Below are 18,685 nucleotides of genomic sequence, written 5' to 3' on the forward strand. Positions count from 1 at the left end.
ACTAATAATCCAACATATGACCTATTGGACACTAACAGATGATGAACCCAACTGTTACAGGTACGCTGATGCTGATTGAGAAGTCAACACCTGTATCCAACTGCAGATGCCGAGTAACACTGCTTCACAATAGCAAAGGTATCTGCCTGCATGTTACCCACTACTAACAAAATCTACCTCTGAATGACCTGTCTAAGGCAGTAAGAAAACGGCTACTGCTCTTACAATGTGACCCAGCTATTGCAGAGGTTTTTTCCCCCGGGCCCTTGCCTTGGCACTGTTTTTTCCTGTGCCCTTCAAACTGATACTCTTTGTTCAACTTCTGACCCAATCTATCTTCAGGTGAGTGCGTATTAATGATTAATCATAAGCAGACTTACGTAAACATCGCATTACCCACATCCTGTGAGACCTCACTTAGTGAAAACTAACCAATATGCAGAGATGGCAGTGGACCTTTTGTGTTGGCCATCACGCTGGTGTGGGCGTGGAGGAACTCCACCCTGTTTGGGTTTCCGTAACAAGCTCTAAAGTGGTAAACAAGTTCAGCGATGACCACTTAGCAGTGTTCTCGTCAATCTTGTGCTTGTACCTAGTGCCATTTGCAGTGCTACATTTTTGCTTCTCAGTTGATCAGACTGGTTTTCCTTGTATCACAAATGGAGGTGTCCACATAATGGATATGAGTGTTGTAAGTGTTTAACAAAGGTCACATCACAGAAGTTTGCTGTAGCACAGCAGGCACCAGGCAGTGACACCAACCCATTAAAATTGATGATAAATATTTCAGGTCAGGATCAGGTTCTGGTACCATGTAGAACTTTGTTATATGCAGCAGTGCAAGATATTCCAGCAACTTTTCTTTTAAATACCTCTGTCTCAGTCTGAGTTACAGATTAGTATAAAAATTTTAGTATGGGCACTCCCCCACTCAGTGAATTACAATCAAAGTTGTGGGTGTATGGCCACCATGAGGCGTCCCTTCTAGGGCATATGCAACTGACAGTCAATTATCACTAGTTGTCCCAGACATCGCCATTTCTGGTTGTGGCAGATCTGTCAGTCGAGAATATATATAATGCTGCCACACATCCCACTTTTGGATTTTCATTACTTCATGAAGTGCTCTCTCCATCTCATTGGTGCCCGTTCAGTTGTAACCTGTGCTGCCACTGATACACTTCATATCCAATTTGCACCACTGAGCCATGTTCGGGGAAAGCAGTTGACATTCAAGCCCACATTGTCTTGAAGCCTACAGTAAGTCCCAGATTATGCAGAGCCCACCCAATTCCATTGGCCATTAAGTAAGAGGTTAAGGTTGAACTAGACAGACTACAGCAATCACAAGTTCTGTTTCCCACTCAGCAGGCTTCATGGTAGTGTGCTCAGGAGACTTGGGGCAGCGGGAAGGGGGCTTTAGTTGGTTGTAGGGGTACTTTAACCAAACAATTAATGCTCAAGTGAATACAGTTTCTTATCTCTTACTTCAGGGTCATTCCATGTCAAATCAACACACTGATTAAGTTTGATGTTCTCAAATTTTGATGAAACTATGTGTACCTAGTATCCATACACAGTTATGAAAACCATTAATTTTTTCATGATTTAATTAAAAATTTATTAACCCTTGAATTTTCAAATTTTTGTTAAAAATTGCTACACCTTTGAATAGTAAATTGCTATTTTCTGTGGAACCCGGCAATATACACACCTTCATGTGTCATTTTAAAACGCTTTAGATGCGCTTTCATTTGGTATTCAATACGACCACGTTAAAATGTACATTTTTTAAAAATAAATAAGCTTTAATTTTTAATTTTCTAAAAAAAATAGTATTTTTAAAATTCTGAAAAAAATAATAATCACAAAATTTCCTTGCACAATACTCTTACACCTCTGAAAGTTTCATTTTGGGATCATCATGGGTTCACATGTTGCAAAATTTTCAATTTCCATGTGTTGTGTGAAAAACGACTTTCACAGAGGTTCTACATTACAAAATCACCAAATTAATGTAAAAACACTGACATTTATGAACAGCTGTGTCTATCACAACTTCTTATAAATTAGAATTAACTGTAAAGGCTCTGTTGCTTTTGACCATGTCATTTTCAGGCAAGGTGCACATTCAGCCTGTTGGAGTCACTAAGTTCATCTTACACTGAACATCCACCACACGAATCCACGTAACATCTGGCTTCTCGGGATATGCAAAAGAAGGAGATGAACCATATGGATCAAGAAGTGTCACCTTTAGTTGCTCTTCATATTTCCCCAAAATGTATACAAGCCACTACTTGTTTTTATATACTGTAGTTATGTACCCGTTTCTACCTGTCAATGACAGTATTTCTTGGGGTTTGACGATCAACTGTTGTAATGAACTTTGAGCCATATGAGAATATCTTGACAAAGATTTTTGCTGTCTGAAACTACAGGAGTGAATGCATGAACCATTTGAGCCACTGAAATTGTTAAACCTTTGCTGAGCGACTGTTTAAAAATGTAGCTGTCTCTATGTATTGGTCCCAAGTTACAAATGTAAAATGTATTTCTGAGATGTTTTCCATGGCCCATTTGATAAAGCTGCCGAAGTGTAAGAATTTGAGCCTCCTATGGATGTTGCAAACATTCTCATGCTGCCAATGTCTTTTTGTGCCACCAACTTGATCACATGAGCAGTTGCTGAAAAATTCCATTCAGCCTCTACGCCACAATCAGTTTGATGAAAACAAATATTTTTTAAAAAAATTCTTGTTTTTGTACTGAGCAGCAGCACCATCAGAAAATTAGTAATTTTCTTAGGTTCAAAGTGCTTTCTCAAGAATTCAATGAGAGTCCTCTGGAAGCAGAACACAGCTACAGCGTTATGTTCAAGATAGTCTGAAATAACAACACAACTGAGATACTCTGTTTCTGTTTCTCCTTTGTAGTGCACAACAAATGTGTGAACAGTGGCTTGCTGACTTGTCTAATGATACCTCTGGACCTCATCCTGCACCAAAAATGAGTAGTTCTCAGAAAAATCGCAATACACAGAAAACTGCGAATCTTGTAGGCTTTCTATAATGTGTTTCATAAAAGAACTTAGTTTTTCTAAAAAAAATATTTATTTACACGTCAAGTTCCGTAGAACCAAAATGAGGAACAAATCTCCAAGGTCTTGGAATGTGTCAGTACGTGAAACTACAACATAAAAGCAGATGAAAATAAATGTTTACGAATATGAAAATAGTCAAGCCATAAGTTTAAGTAAACGCAATCAACAATACAACAAGAATCAGCTTAATTTTTCAAGGAATTCCTCGACAGAATAGGAGTGACCCATGAGGAAACTCTTCAGTTAATATTTGAAAGCACATGGGTTACTGTTAAGATTTTTGAATTTGAGTGGTAGCTTATTGCAAATGGTTGCAGCAGTATACTGCACACCTTTCTGCACAAAAGTTAAGGAAGTCCGATACAAATGCAGGTTTGATTTCTGCCAAGTATTAACTGAGTGAAAGCTGCTGCTTGGGAATAAGCTAATATTGTTAACAAGAAATTACAGTGAGGAATATATATATTGAGAGGCCAATGTCAAAATACCCAGACTTGTGAACAGGGGTCGACAAGAGGTTCGTGAACTTACACCACTTATTGCCCGAACTGCCTGTTCCTGAGCCAAAAATATCCTTTTAGAATGGGGAGAATTACCCCAAAATATAATACCATATGACATAAGCGAATGACAATAAGCAAAGTAGACTAATTTTCATGTTGAACTATCACTCACATCAGATGCCGTTTGAATAGTAAAAATGGCTGCAAGAAGTCATTGAACAAGACCCTGAATGTGGGCTTTCCACGACAGCTTACTATCTCTCTGAACACCTAGAAATTTGAATTGGTAAGTTTCACTAATCAAATGTCCATTCTGCGAAATTAAAATGTCAGGTTTTGTTGAATTGTGTGTTAGAAACTGTAAAAACTGAGTCTTACTGTAATTTAGCGTTAGTTTATTTTCTACATGCCATGAACTTAGGTCATGAACTGCACTATTTGAAACCGAGCCAATGTTACACACAACATCCTTTACTACCAAGCTAGTGTTATCATCAAACAGAAATATTTTAGAGTTACCCGTAATACTAGAGGGCATATCATTTACATAAATAAGGAACAGGAGTGGCCCTAACACTGATCCCTGGGGCACCCCCCACTTGCCTGTACCTCACTCAGACCACACATCACAGCCATTCTCAACATTGTGAATAATCACCTTCTGCTGTCTGTTGCTAAAGTAAGAGGTGAACCAACTGTGAGCTACTCCCTGTATTCTGTAATGTTACAACTTCTGGAGCAATATTTTGTGATCAACACAACCAAATGCCTAAGTTAAATCAAAAAATAAGCCAAGCATTCGAAACCTTTTGTTTTACCTATCCAATACCTCCCAGAGAAAAGAGAACATAGCATTTTCTGTTGCTGAACGACTTCTAAAGCCGAACTGTACATTTGATAGCAAATTATGTGATATAAAATGATTAATTATCCTTACATACACAGCCTTTTCAATAACTTTTGCAAACACTGATGGCATGGAAATAGGTCTAAAACTATCTACATTATCCCTTTCTGCCTTTTTATAAAGCGGCTCTATGACTGAGGACTTTAATAGTTCAGGAAACTTACCATTCCTAAAGGAAAAATTACGAATATGGCTAAATACAGGGCTAACATGTGCAGCACAGTACTTTAATATTCTGCCAGGCATGCCATCATAACCACAAGAGTCCTTAGTCTTCAGTGATTTAATTATTGACTCAATCTCCCTTTTGTCTGTATCACAGAGGAGTATTTCAGACATCAATCTCGGAAAGGCATTTGCCAAAAAAGTTATATGATTCTCTGTAGAAACTAAATTTTTATTTAATTCACCAGCAATGCTCAGAAAATGATTGTTAAATACTGTATACACATATCTGATTTATGAGTAACAAAAATATTTTTACTGAGAACTGACTTTATATCGTTGATCTTGTGCTGCTGACTAGACGTTTCCTTCACAACTGACCATATGGTTTTAATTTTATCCTGTGAATTAGCTATTCTATTTGCGTACCACATACTCTTTGCCTTCCTAATAACATTTTTAAGCACCTTACAATACTGTTTGTAACGGGCTACTGTAGCACGATTGTGACTACTTCTAACATTTTGATGTAATTCCCACTTTGTTCTGCAAGATATCCTTATCCCACTAGTCAGCCACCTGGGCTGCCTATTACTGCTAGTACCCCATTTAGAATGTCCTAAAGGAAAGCAACTCTCAAAGAGCATGAGACATGTGTTAAGGAAAGCATTATACTTATCACCTATGTTATCAGCACTATAAACATCCTGCCACTCTTGTTCCTTGACATGGTTTAAAAAACTTTCTACTGCTTTTGGATTAACTTTCCTACATAGTTTGTAATTCAATACGACATTTGTTTCAGTACTAATGCCTTTTAGTGTTAAAATTTGTGCATCATGGTCTGAAAGGCCATTCACTCTTTTGCCAACAGAATGCCCATCTAATACTGAAGAATGGATAGTCTATGGCTGTGCTACTGTTCCCCTGCACCCTAGTTAGAAAAAAAACGCAACATGCATCAGATCATATGAATTTATGAGATCTACCAACATCCTTTTTCTTGCACCATCATATACAAAATTTATATTGAATTCACCACATGTAACTAATTTATGGCACTTCCTACAAAATGAATCTAGACCCCTCTCTAGCTCGAGCAGAAATGCTCTGAAGTCATAATTAGGGGACCTATAAACAACAACAATTAGAAGTTTAGTTTCACTAAATTCAACTGCCCCTGCACAACATTCAAATATCTGTTCAGTGCAGTGCCATAATACGTCTATGGACTCAAATGGAATACTGTTTTTTATGTACATAGCCACTCCTTCACCCTGCAAGGAACTCCTTGAAAAACAGGCAGCTAACCTGTATCCTGGTAAAGGAAGCCCCCGAATTGTTAAATTATTTAAGTGGTGCTCTGATATACCAATAATTTCAGAGTCAACATCTATAAGCAGTTCACTAACTTTGTTTTGCAATAAAGTCATGATGGACCAAGATAGCTTACTTCCAAATAAATTGATGAACTCTTTAGTTGATTTTTGTAATGTTTTAATTTACACCCATCCACAGAAATCCACTGTCGAAAGGTGACATCGTCTTTCAGCTTTTCTTCGAATGCCTTCTGAAGTATGGTCTTGATTTCCTTATCCCCAGAGCATGAATTAGTCTCCCCACTGCCAATCTATTGATGGTGGATTGCACAGAACCTTTGCAAGACAATGTGTATATGGCTATATTTCTCCATTTGTTACTGAGTTCAACCACGTATTTTCAAATTTTGGTGAATGGTGCGCGTGCGCACCTCTGCCTGCGCGCGCACGCGCATCGTATTTTCAAATTTTGGTGAATGGTGCGCGCGCGCCCACACACACACACACACACACACACACACACACGTATGTAACACAGGGGGCTGCTAGAACACAATTTTTAGGTCTTCCATAACATGTGTTGAAAGTTACTAAAATCAAATAGGAAGAATGTAGAATTTAAAAAATACATCAGTGTGTTCAAAAGGCAAACAGAGGTACACATAAATTAACATTCTGCAGGGACACTGTGAGCTACTGTTCACACAGGATGCCACAAATTTTATGATGTAGTGGCACAATTTGCAATGTGGTGTCATACGTCTCACCTGACGTGATTCGGGCATGTGTTAATACACCAGCTTTAATTCTTGTAGTATGACCTGATCCCATGATGATCCCAAAATGAAACTTTCCGAGGTGTAAGAGTATAGTGCAAGGAAATTTTGTGACTTTTTTTTTAATTTTTAAAATATGGCTTTTTCATAAAATTCAAATTTAAATAATTTTTTTAAATGATTGTAATATAAACACCATATTGTTGCATGCCAAATGAAAGCCTCTATAAAGAGCTTTAAAATGACACATTTTGCAGGTCTGTATCTCATCTGGTTCAGGAGAAAATGGCAATTTACTACTCCAGGGTGTAGAAATTTATAACGAAAATTTTAAGATTCAAGGCTTCATAAATTTTTAATTAAACTATGGAAAAAAAAGAGATTTTATGGTTTTCATACATAACTGTTTGGGGACACTGGGTACACAAAGTTTCATCAAAATCTGAGAGGTAAAGGTAAATTTTTGGTCAAAATTGTGTTGACTAGACACAGAATGACCCTTTATACAGATAAACACTTGTCTAAATTTTTGGGAAATAAACAATTCTCAAATATCAGTCTAGCGAAGGCATATTTTTGGTTGCCTCTTGGTGAAAACTTATGGAAGATATTGGTCTTGAACATGAAGTTGGGACTGTGTCAATATACATTATAACCCTGCTTTTATGTTTCCGGAATTAATATTTTCCCTCCATTTACTACACCCTTTGTTGCTCCCATCAAATTTCCCATGTTTATAATGTTAATTTCCACTCAATTTTGTGTCAACATATTTGTAATTTTCCCACAATTTATGCTTTATGAAACAAAGTTCGTGGAGGAAAAACTAATGTAATTGATATAAAATGAGGCTGGCATGGCACTGGCCTCCACGTAGTGTTTAAAAAGTTATGCAATTATGATTTTTGATAGCAGGTGCTGTCTCACCTTCTGGCAAGTCCGCATTCTGAATATGAGTGCCATGACATTGTTTGTTTTCAGTTACACAACCAACTGGACAATGGCTTTATGAGTTTCAATAAATTTGCAGAACATAGCTAAGACGTTTAGGCGTAATCCAGTTCTTCCACAAGTTCTGCAATATATCCAGTCAGGTTTCCAGATATCCAGTGTAGATCAATCTGGACTTCACTACCCCCCACTTCCAGGTCACAGGGGATAGACGCTTGGCCCGCTTTTACCACTAGCTGCGGGTCACACCTGTATACATCAACCTGACTTCACCAACGATTGAATCATTGGACCTGCCACGTTCTGCAAGAATGCTTTTGCTGCCAATAGTCTCTGGGCCTTTGCAATACGTGCCAGAACAGGCACCACTGTCGTCAGTGGTCTCGAATGTCTTCTAAGTGCCTCCCATACTGATGTCTCCCAGGTCCTGGCAATTTCTTCCATTGCATCATGCTCCCCCATACTGGGTAGGCAGATTCTAGCCCTCTTTGCCAGTTCAAGTGAGAAGCTGTTTAGTAACTCCACTTGACATGCACATGGAAGATAGGGATTTAATAGGAATAATGTCACCTACATCCAGCGAGGGTGTTTGGAATGGTAGCACTGCTGATTTTGTTGGCCAGTCATGGGAATTTCCGTAATGGGAAGTCCCCCAGATGGTGATCTCTTTCTTTCAGCTACTGTTACCTGACGTGCCTCTACCTGTGGACTCTAACCATTGTGACAGTTTACGATGCATGTAGTGTTCCACCACTGCTGGGCTTAATGGAACTGAATACTAAATGTCTGCTTATCAGATAAGTAGTACTTGGGTTTCATTCTCCCTGTCAAGAAATCCTCATTCCAGTGACAAATTTTGTTTGATGCCCTATGCACTGTTCATAAAAATTGGTATGGTACTGAGGCAAATGTTTTACGAAAATCAGGAAATGCTGCATCCACCCAATTGCCATGGACATGGCTTTAATGTCGTTATGTGAGAAAAGCATGTATTGGGTTTCATATGATGGATGTTTTTGGTACCCTGCCAGTTGGTGTTGAGGATGCCATTCTTTTTGAGATATCTCATTATGATATTACAAACAGAGGGCTCTCTTCAGGAAGACCTTTTTAACAGCTTAGTGTTGTGAGTCGCAATCCATTATTCTTCCCTTTAATCAAAATGTCAAGTGCCAAGGTAACACAATTACTGCATACTTATTATTAATAGTAAGTGATAAACTGTACCTCCTCTTCTGATGTTAGCGGAAGCACTCTCACATCATCTATTGACTTTGAGATGGAAGCTTCATTACCAACACCAGAATCCTCCTGGTTGAGGCTTCTGAACACCATACGAGACACAGGTAAGTGTTCAGGAGATATCCGCCCTACAAAATAAATTACAAAACCGAATAAATAAAGAGAAAGATTTGGTTGTTAAGAGAAGTAAATGCATCTAACAGATAACTTTCAATATCAAAATTATGTTTATGTTGCAGTACATTTGAATTTAATATGATGCTGCACATATGATGCCCTGGAGCAAGAAATTTGAGACCATATCTAGATGTACATTGACAGAAGAAACATAAAGAATTGTACACATTAGCATATGCCTACATCATAGTAATTTCTGTGCAATAGGCACTATGTTACCATCAATCACATAACTATGAAGACGAGACAAATTTCCAATTAGTTGCCATGATCAGGCCCAGTGGATGATGTGCTACCTTGAAAGATCCCTCAGACTGTGGTCATGTGCGAACTGAGCTTGTGTGAATGTGCATGTGTGTTTTCAACTTTAGAAGAAGACCTTTTGGCCGAAAGTTCAAACGTGTAGCAGCCTTTTTGTTGTGCTGTCTACGGCTCAATGTCTCCTCTATATGGTGAGTGGGAATCTATACGACTAAAATAAAATTATGTTCTCTGATAATGAGGAGACCTGAATGGAAATAAATTCATTGCTTCAAGATTACTTTACTACAGTTCACACACACAGGCTTTCTACAGGTGTCACATGTCACACATGTCAGGCATCCTGTTCTTGCATTTTGACACACTGCAGAGCCATCTTTGTTCCTTACTCATTGGTTTGTCTTCATTATTTGACCCACTGTTGATTACAGTAAATACTATTTGGAACTATTTTCCCCATGTTCAAGCCTTAGTTCTTTTCTGCAATGCTGCAGGAACTGCTTACAGTTGATAATTTTTCCTGCAACTGTTCTGTAAAGGACGTACATTTATTCCAACAAAGTAAAACATATTGTAGAACACTTCTATTGGTTGTTTCTGTGAATCAGCTTTCACTGAATATTTCTCAGTCATCTGGCGAAGTATACCTGCACCATACTTAGTTTTATTAAACATTTTATAGTTTCTGAAAGACACTTCAAATCATTTGCAATTTTTAAGAGTTGAATGCGGCATACTGAGAACATGAACATTATTATTTTTCTTACTTTGAAAGCATGATTCATCACAGTGGTTTCATATAATGATGCTTTCGAAATTCTTACTGATATTGATATCTCTCTTGTCAAACGATTCATTGTATCCATTAGGCACAGCTCTCACTGAGGCGATACAATATGTGATACAACACGTTATCATAAATTTTGTGCATTGTGACGGGTATCAATGTGGCACTCATGTTCCCAAAGAAACAGTACTACAAGTAACATGACACAGCAGCCAGAAATAGCCTGGTGTGTGATGCCTCACTGCCAGCGCTGTCGCGCACAACTTCCAATTGCTTCACGTATTTACTCGAGACTGGGAAGAGATATGCCTGCCCATCCAGAATTAAAAATAATTTCGATATGCTAGCTACATTTAGTACATAGTGTTGTAGGACCTAAACTCCATCATATGTGGACACGCCAGAGATTATGTTTTTCACTGCAAACTTTTCAAAACGTGCTGCGTTTTATCCAATTTTGAAGTATCATAATAAGTATGGGCAACAGTGAAAAGAAAACCAGTTTATTATCAAGCTATGATATCAGAATATATGACAAAAATAAATAAATTTTCTTTACCAAAAAGTTTCCTCAAAATTGAATGAGAAAGAATGCATGCACAAATAAAAATAAATAAATAAAAAAAAAGTAGATTTTAATTTTTTATGCGAAAATTAAAGGTTTTATTGAGAAATGAAATACAGAGACAGGTGTAGCTTCGACTACATAATACAACTGTTTGAGGTACACCAGGAGACTTGAAATTTCCTCTCCCGTGTTATCACATGATGCAGTTGTGTGGAGCAATCAAGGGGTTGTGCGGACAATACAACAGAGGATCGTATTGTTGTTGTATTGATGTAGTCCCAGCGTGAACCACTACGTCATTTCAACTTTCGCTTCTATGTGCTCCAACAATGTGCGCTACTTCTACGTCATATCGTGTGTCGCATCACGTATTGTGTGGCATATCATATTGCTGCTGTGAGAATGTCTTACACTTGTAGTCTGACTCATCAATATTTTGGCCAGGTGCAGAGATAGCAAAAAAAAAAAAAAAAACTGTCACTTATAACTTACTCCCATTTTAAAGAAACACACCATATTCGGATACGGACTGATTCTTTGCTCGATTTCATCATCTCACAAGCATATAATTCTGTTAACAGGTGGTTTATACAGCAATTTCTAAATAAAATTTGATACCAGATTTATCCAGCTTACAGGTCTCATATTAGCCTTGTATTGTATAAACAAGCCCCTGGCTTCAGTAGGAAACAGCTGTTCATCAATTGTGATGTTTTGTCTTTGACTGTAATGCAGGGAACAGTTTTCAGTGAAGACATGAAGGAATTAAAGACATTAGCTGACAGTGGCACCTAATGTCTCTAATTCCTTTGTGTCTTGATTCATAGGGGCTGCAGGATCAAAATGGTTTCTGTTCTTTTGGATTTTCAGTGAAATGTTTTCCAACTTCTGACCACAAAATAGACTTGTCTGCTTTAGTTTTATTAGTCTCTGTTCCCAGCTGTAAAAGCATAAAACTTTCATATCTCTCAATTCACCCCTTGACATAGTATTGCAAATCAACTGCAGCTTCCAGTTTTCTGATGACAAATTATCAATTTCAATTCCATTGGTGCAAAAAAGATTAGGGCATACAAAACTGGAATAAGTGTTCCCAGCTCAGACAGAGAAACATGTCAATTGTTTCCAAGATACCTCTGGTCTTCGGTATCTGTGCACAGCTTTATATCCTTCAGTATAGCATCATCTATGCACAGAATTGTGATATTTTCCTTCAAAAGTGGTGTTGGTCCCGCTGTCTGATGTACACACGTTTTGCTTGTGTAGCCTCCTGGGTGCATTCGTGATCTGATCCAAAACCTCTTTTGTCTTACCTCTACCAAATTCCGAATGGTCCACAAAATATAGTGAAAGTAACTGACACCTACCTTTTCCATACTGTCTTTATCTGTTTTATCAAATATCTTCCCTCTGAGGATGATATACTGGTTTTGATTTCTTGTTACAGGAGTCACTGATGTACTTCACTTGATTCCGCACATTATGGAATGCAAGTATCACTATTAGCTTTTCAATTTGACAACCAACAGACTATTGTTCTGAAACTGTTATACATATTCAATTACTTTCTGATCTGCCAACTTACAGGCTATTTTCAATATCTGTATCACGACTTAGTCAGACCCAAGCACTGTAAGTATACCATGTCGCTTCAGCATAAATCATATATTGCCGCATCAAATCACTCTCTTACTATGCAGCTGTGAATTTTCAGTATTTCCAGATGAAATAAATGCAAAAAGAAATGATAAGTTGTCAAAATGATTGCTACTGTGGCTCTGGGTATACAGTGGGAAATAAAGAGTCATGTCTGTTATTTTTACAGTGCAATCTTGTTGAAAACAAAAAAGTCACTTAATTTCAAAGTATTATGGGAAAAAAATATTGACATTATCGACGGACAAATTTAATAGTCAATTTGAACCTATTTACAGCTGCAGTCATAATCTTCTTGACCACTGGCTTTCTGGCATATGAACAATGGGCCCACTTTCAAAAAGATAAATGTCCAAACATAATTTTCAAAAACTTCTGCTTACCTGGTGGCAGTAGACATCAAACAAAACTGTGAATGGGTATAACTGTAATCTGCATGTGGCAATAAAAGAAGAACTATGAGCTTTACGCTGCATTAAGTTGAAACAGTAATTCAAGAGAACAATAATGTTTTTGAAGACTGTTCAGGTGAATTAGTGAAAAAAGTTTACACTTTTGATCTCTCAACAAGAAAATTTGAAGAAGCAACTCAAGACTTCTAGAGTACCTTTACAACAGTCCTCTATGGGAAAGGTGACAAGAAAGTTTGTTAATCATTGAGATATCTTGGCACTACATGGACTTCAACCTCTCATAATGTCCCCTAGCTCAAAATAAATCCATTAAAGGGACATTCTGCTTTCAAAAGAAAGATAAAATCCTCTTTATTATTTTAGTGTCCCTTGACCCAGGCTTTGAAGGAAATTCCCCTTCAACGTCATACCTGGGCTTGAACTTTTCAGATATATCATATCCATTGTATATCAACAAATTAAGCTATTTTACTGTTATAATAGATAATTCTTCAACTAAGCACCAACTTATACTGGATGTGTCACATATGCTTTTGGTTTCTCTGTCTTTGGTAATGTTCCTTTTATTCACTTTGTTGTGTTAATGTCTAGGTTTCTCATTAACAAAAAAGGTATTTAATTTTATGGTACTGTGCAGAACTGATTCCGACTTGACAACACACGGGCAGGAAAATTCATATTTTTAAAAGAGTTCCTTAATTGTTCTGTTCTGACTTAGACAAAAATTAGATTAGTGGGAAACTTTCCAGCAAAATAACACTATTTTGCAGATGATAATTTGAGAAACCACTGAAATATAGTAATAATACGGTGTTTATGCATCAGATTAGTTTGTAATTAACTATGGTTATTGTACTGAACACTCACATGAAATAACTGTGAGAAAAGTAGCTGTGAATCAGCAACACAAAAAAGGTGTACGAAATTTGAGCTTAAATTCACAAAATATGGTACAGAATTGCTGTAGCAAACAACTTAATCCAAATATAAATACAGTTTTGAAGGACATTACAGTCTACCTGCTGGTACTCTGGGTCCGGCAATTGTCACTGATGCCTGGCTGTCAGGTAGATCAGTGAGTTCAGGCTGAGTACGGACTGGATCGGCACTGATGTCCGGTGGTGGAGTTATTGAGCTAATTTTGTGCCAGGAGGGTGACACACTCAGCTGAGATGAATCTGCACTGGACGTTGGAGAGGAGGTGCGCAAACGTCGTCTGTGCTGTTCTTCTGATACTGCCAGACTGGGTGGAGGTATCTGGCTTGGAGGCAGGCCACCTCGTACAGCTTCCCGCAGTGCAGTCAGCTGATCACGAACCAATGTTTTCATTTCCCTGCACAAAAATAATTTTGATAATATTTTTCTTATTGTTAAGGGATTCTTAAAATTACACTGCACAAATTTCAAAATCTTCACACTGCATACCATAAACAAATGGAAACCGATGATACTAAAATGAAGTTAGAGATGGAAAATCATGGGTGGAATAACAATACGTAATGGATAGATTGCTACTCATTACATAAAGGAAGTGTTGAGGGGCAGATAGGAAAACTGAAAAAGTCTGCTACATATTATCAGTTATTGTCTTCATTATTTCCGTTCCTCAATTTGCTTGAATTTCATCTTATATATAATCCCTTCTTTCATTTAAATCTTTATGTGCATTACTTTGTCTGTAGTGCAATTAAGAGTTTATGTTTCAAATGCTTGTTTGATGATTACATAAAAAAGGGTACATCTTTAACGAAAAAGAAGTTCACAGCATTGCACAGTCAGTATAAATATATTGTTTCATCTTTTGTTTTCTAACTGATACATTGGTAGTTTCAAATGTTTAAATATTAAGATAGATAAATAAAAGCTTAAAGATTCCAAGTGAAAAAAGAATGACAGGAAGAAAAAACGAGACCAATTACAAATGTTACTACAGTGATTAAAATGATGCGACAAAGGAAAGGTGTAAAAAAATGAGATTTAACTCAGTTAACTTAACAAAAATAATGACAAAAGCCATTTCGATAAATATTTAACAATAAATATTTTTTTAGGAGCTGAGGAGATTTGAACGCACAACTTTTTACATTTGAGATTTGTACCTGATCTGTCACAGTGTGCAACCAATCTATTAAACATCCCTTGTTCCAAGCTGTAGAACATCGTGTGAAATTCCCAATATTTGTATAATTACTCAAAAATGAGGGTACACCATGGTGAATGGCTACAGAGTGAGGTACCTGGGACATTAACCTACATCACTGTATAGATGATTTCAAGAAGTCAATACTGCTGCTGAGGACCTCTCCTCCTTAGTCCAACAATATCCAGCATTCTTTTTTCAATGCTGGAATTTTATTCCTGAAATTCAACTTAACTGTAAGAGGTGTAGACGTACTATCTAAAGCGATATATGAAAATTTGTGCCAGACCCAGATTTCACACTTATCACAACAAGTCACCTTACCACTTAGGCTATCCGAGCATGCTCCTCAGACTGACCCAAACTTCCATGTGTCAACCCCATATTTGTTTCTTCTCATAGATTATTGTACATCTCATGATCACCCTGCAGGTTTTTAGAATCTAGGCAATGAGAAGTCTGCTTTCATCGAAGGAAAATGGCATCTTTAGTGTGCATCAACTCATTAAAACAAAATCAGGTGAAAGACACAAAATGGAACATCCGCACCCCACACCAACTAGTTTGTTACCTTCTACATAACTATAATGTGCCTTAATAACTCACTGAGTTGCAATGTTGTGGAGGGATTTAAAAAACTGAGCTGTTCCCACTGTCCAAATGGTATACTGAAAGGCTTTCCAATGAGAATAAGGTTGAAGCAGGATTCCACAAAGTGTAACAGCTACACATCTCAGTCATCAACAACATCACACAAGAACTGGACATCATTCTACAGTGGTGATGTCATGTTACAGCCCTGGAAAGGTAGAAACTGAAACAACATGTCCAGTCATGGCATTACTGCCTCAGTCAATTTGGATTCTGACTGAACATTGTAAAATCTGTGCACTAAGAAACAGTTTCTACTCCTGGGACACTAAGTCTCAGAACAAAATTTAAAGAAGGTTGACACACACTGATATCTTGTGTTCCATTAACTTGGTGGCAGAATCCATAGCAATGAAAGAGGCAGAAATTAAAGTAGCCACAGTGTGATGATGGAAGCTTACTACGGTACTGTGTGACAAACTAATTCCAAAATACACATGACACTCATTCATCCTCTAACACTTATGCTACAGAAATGCATAGGCTACATAGGAGAATGGTTGTTTCCTAATTCATCAAATCTTCAACACTGAGAGTGACGGATTTCCACTTTATTTTTGCTGTTGCTCTGTGGGCTGTTCTTGCTTATCTTCTTGCCCTTTGTTATTAGTTATTTGTTGGAGTGCAGTTCAGTTTAAATATAATACCAGTGGTTCATATGAAATTAATACTGATCATGCATATTATTTACAACCTTTTGTACATTCTTACTTGAAAGTTTAAATGGCAATGTGGATGAAAAAGCAACATAAGCCTATCCTATGCACTACATTACCTGACCATTTGACAGTTTTCCTGAACGTTATTCATTCTGTAAAAAAATACGATGGAGAAGACTTCCACATATCATCTTAGGAATTGATTAGGAACTAGCCTCGAATACTTACTTGTTATGAGTTTTGTCAACAAAATTCCAGTAGTAGTTAAGTTTTAAAATCTACGTCATTCTTTTATCTAAAATAAAGAGTGGGAACTATTTTGACTATAACGTTAAAAATAACAAATTTTATTTAAATTAATTATTTATGCTACTGACCAAAGAGTCAATATTTTGTTCACAATTTCACTTTAACCTTGTTTGGAACAACCAACGCAATGTGTATGATTCTGCTAAACAACTATTGTAAATTTACGTTATGTTGAATAAAATAATACTATTTTCTTTTACTAAAGCCAAAAATAATTTTTAAAAGCATGCTGAGGACAATGTGAACTACCATTTTCACAATTTAGGGGATCATACAATCTGCATCTCCATCTACTGGAATTGATGCTAATACAAATAATAATTTTAGTTGAATAAGTGGGATAAGAAACACAGTATGAAACTGTAACATTGCTTACATAAGCTGCAGCTTGCATACTTCCAGTTCCCTCTCCCTCGAGCCCAGCTGAGCTGCCATCTTCTCTCTTTCCAGGTTTTTCAGCTGCAGTTCTGCTGTTTGTTTCTCTAGCTCTTTCATAGTTTCTTTTAATCGAGACTCCAATGCTTCTTGTTTTTTCAACAAATCCTGCACAACACAGAAAAAACCAATTATTTTCATTCAATTCCAAACTAAGAAAAGCTATTTATGGTTTCTATGTGGAAATTAAAATGAGATTAATGAAAACTACTTAAAACTGTAAACATGAAAGTTGTTTTTAAATCTATCGAAAAAAGTCTATTTAACTTAAACCACAAACATTGTTCCCTGAATTGATTGTGACCCTTTGGTTCTGAGTCGAGTGAAGGGAGTGAATCAGACTTCGAAGGTTCTGTGATAATCTAGGTTATGACTTCCTGCACTTGTGGCACGGTTGAGAACTATAGGGTTCTCCTAAATCGGTCAGCTGCGCACTACTCATCAGAGGCTGCTATTCAGTTAGCTGGCTGTGCATGAGGTGCAGACAATGGTTTTTTTACATTAGGCAACTCTCCATTCAATCCAGATAACGACAGCTGTAGGAAGCCCAGACGTAACAGTGTAAGATCGAAAAACATGCCTCCCACAGGTGACAGTATTAAAATCCTTAGAAAGCTGGTTGAAACTTGAATTTGATATTGGTGAGATTTTTGGGGAAAATTTAAGTGTATATTGAAAGGATAGGCATATGGGAAATGAAGGTGGTGTATTGCTGCAGCAGACAAGAAACTCCGATCCACTGAGATAGAAATTGAAGGTGCAAGTGAGATTGTTTGGGCAAGACTCAGTATCAGGGTGAGCACAAAATGATAATTGGATCCTTCTATCACCTACCATATTCATCCCCTGATGTAACCCAAAACGTTGGAGAAAACATTAGTTCACCTGTATCCAAGTTCTCCAATCATGCTGTAATTATTGGTGGATACTTTAATGATCCAATAGCTAACTGAGAAAATTACAGTTTTATTAGTGGTGGGCATGATAAGACATCCTGTGATACTTTACTAAAAGCCTTCTCTGAAAACTACCTGGAACAGATAGTTAGGAACCACACTGACGATGGAAATACATTGGATCTAATGGGAACAGATAGACCTGACGTCTTTGAGGATGTCCACATTGAAATTGGTATCTGTGACCATGACACGGTTGTGGCAACAAAGATTATGAATGTACAAAGGACAACTAAAACAAGCAGATAGATATTATGTTCAGTAAACTGGATAAAAAATCAGTAGTGTCATATCTCAGAAAGGAACTTGAAACTTTTCAACACAGGACAGATGCATTTAGAGCAACTCCGGCTCAAGTTTGAAAGAATAGTTGACCAAGCACTTGATAGAAATGTGACCAGTAGAACAACCCATACTGGGAGGGGACCTTCAAAGTATACAGTCACTGTAAAGAAAATTCTAAAGAAACAGAGATTATTGCATAATAGATGTAAAACAAAGCATGGGGTAGAGAGATGCTGAACAAAAAACATTTGGCTGTCAAGAGAGCAATGCATGATGCTCTCAATGAAAACTGTAGCAGAATATTGTGAAATGATATTTCACAAAACCCAAAGAAATTCTGGCCGCATGTATAGGCTATTAGTGACACCAAAGGTAATAACCAGTCCCTAACCAATGAAACATGAACTGAAATTGAGGGTAGC

General features: G+C 37.2%; 1 protein-coding gene across 3 annotated transcripts in view; it reads right to left on the reverse strand.

Annotated features, from left to right (window-relative positions):
• Positions 1-18,685, reverse strand: part of LOC124805316 — a 149,425-nt gene that overhangs the window by 35,347 nt on the left and 95,393 nt on the right. For all 3 annotated transcript variants that reach the window (XM_047265832.1, XM_047265834.1, XM_047265833.1), the window contains 3 exons: positions 16,964-17,130; positions 13,848-14,161; positions 8,952-9,094 (listed from right to left, as the gene is read on the reverse strand). In XM_047265832.1, the coding sequence (XP_047121788.1) occupies positions 8,952-9,094; positions 13,848-14,161; positions 16,964-17,130 (624 nt within the window). The remainder of the gene's footprint in view (positions 1-8,951; positions 9,095-13,847; positions 14,162-16,963; positions 17,131-18,685) is intronic.

The sequence above is a fragment of the Schistocerca piceifrons genome, chromosome 7 (genome assembly GCF_021461385.2).
Source record: "Schistocerca piceifrons isolate TAMUIC-IGC-003096 chromosome 7, iqSchPice1.1, whole genome shotgun sequence".
In the NCBI taxonomy this organism is placed as follows: Eukaryota; Metazoa; Arthropoda; class Insecta; order Orthoptera; family Acrididae; genus Schistocerca; species Schistocerca piceifrons.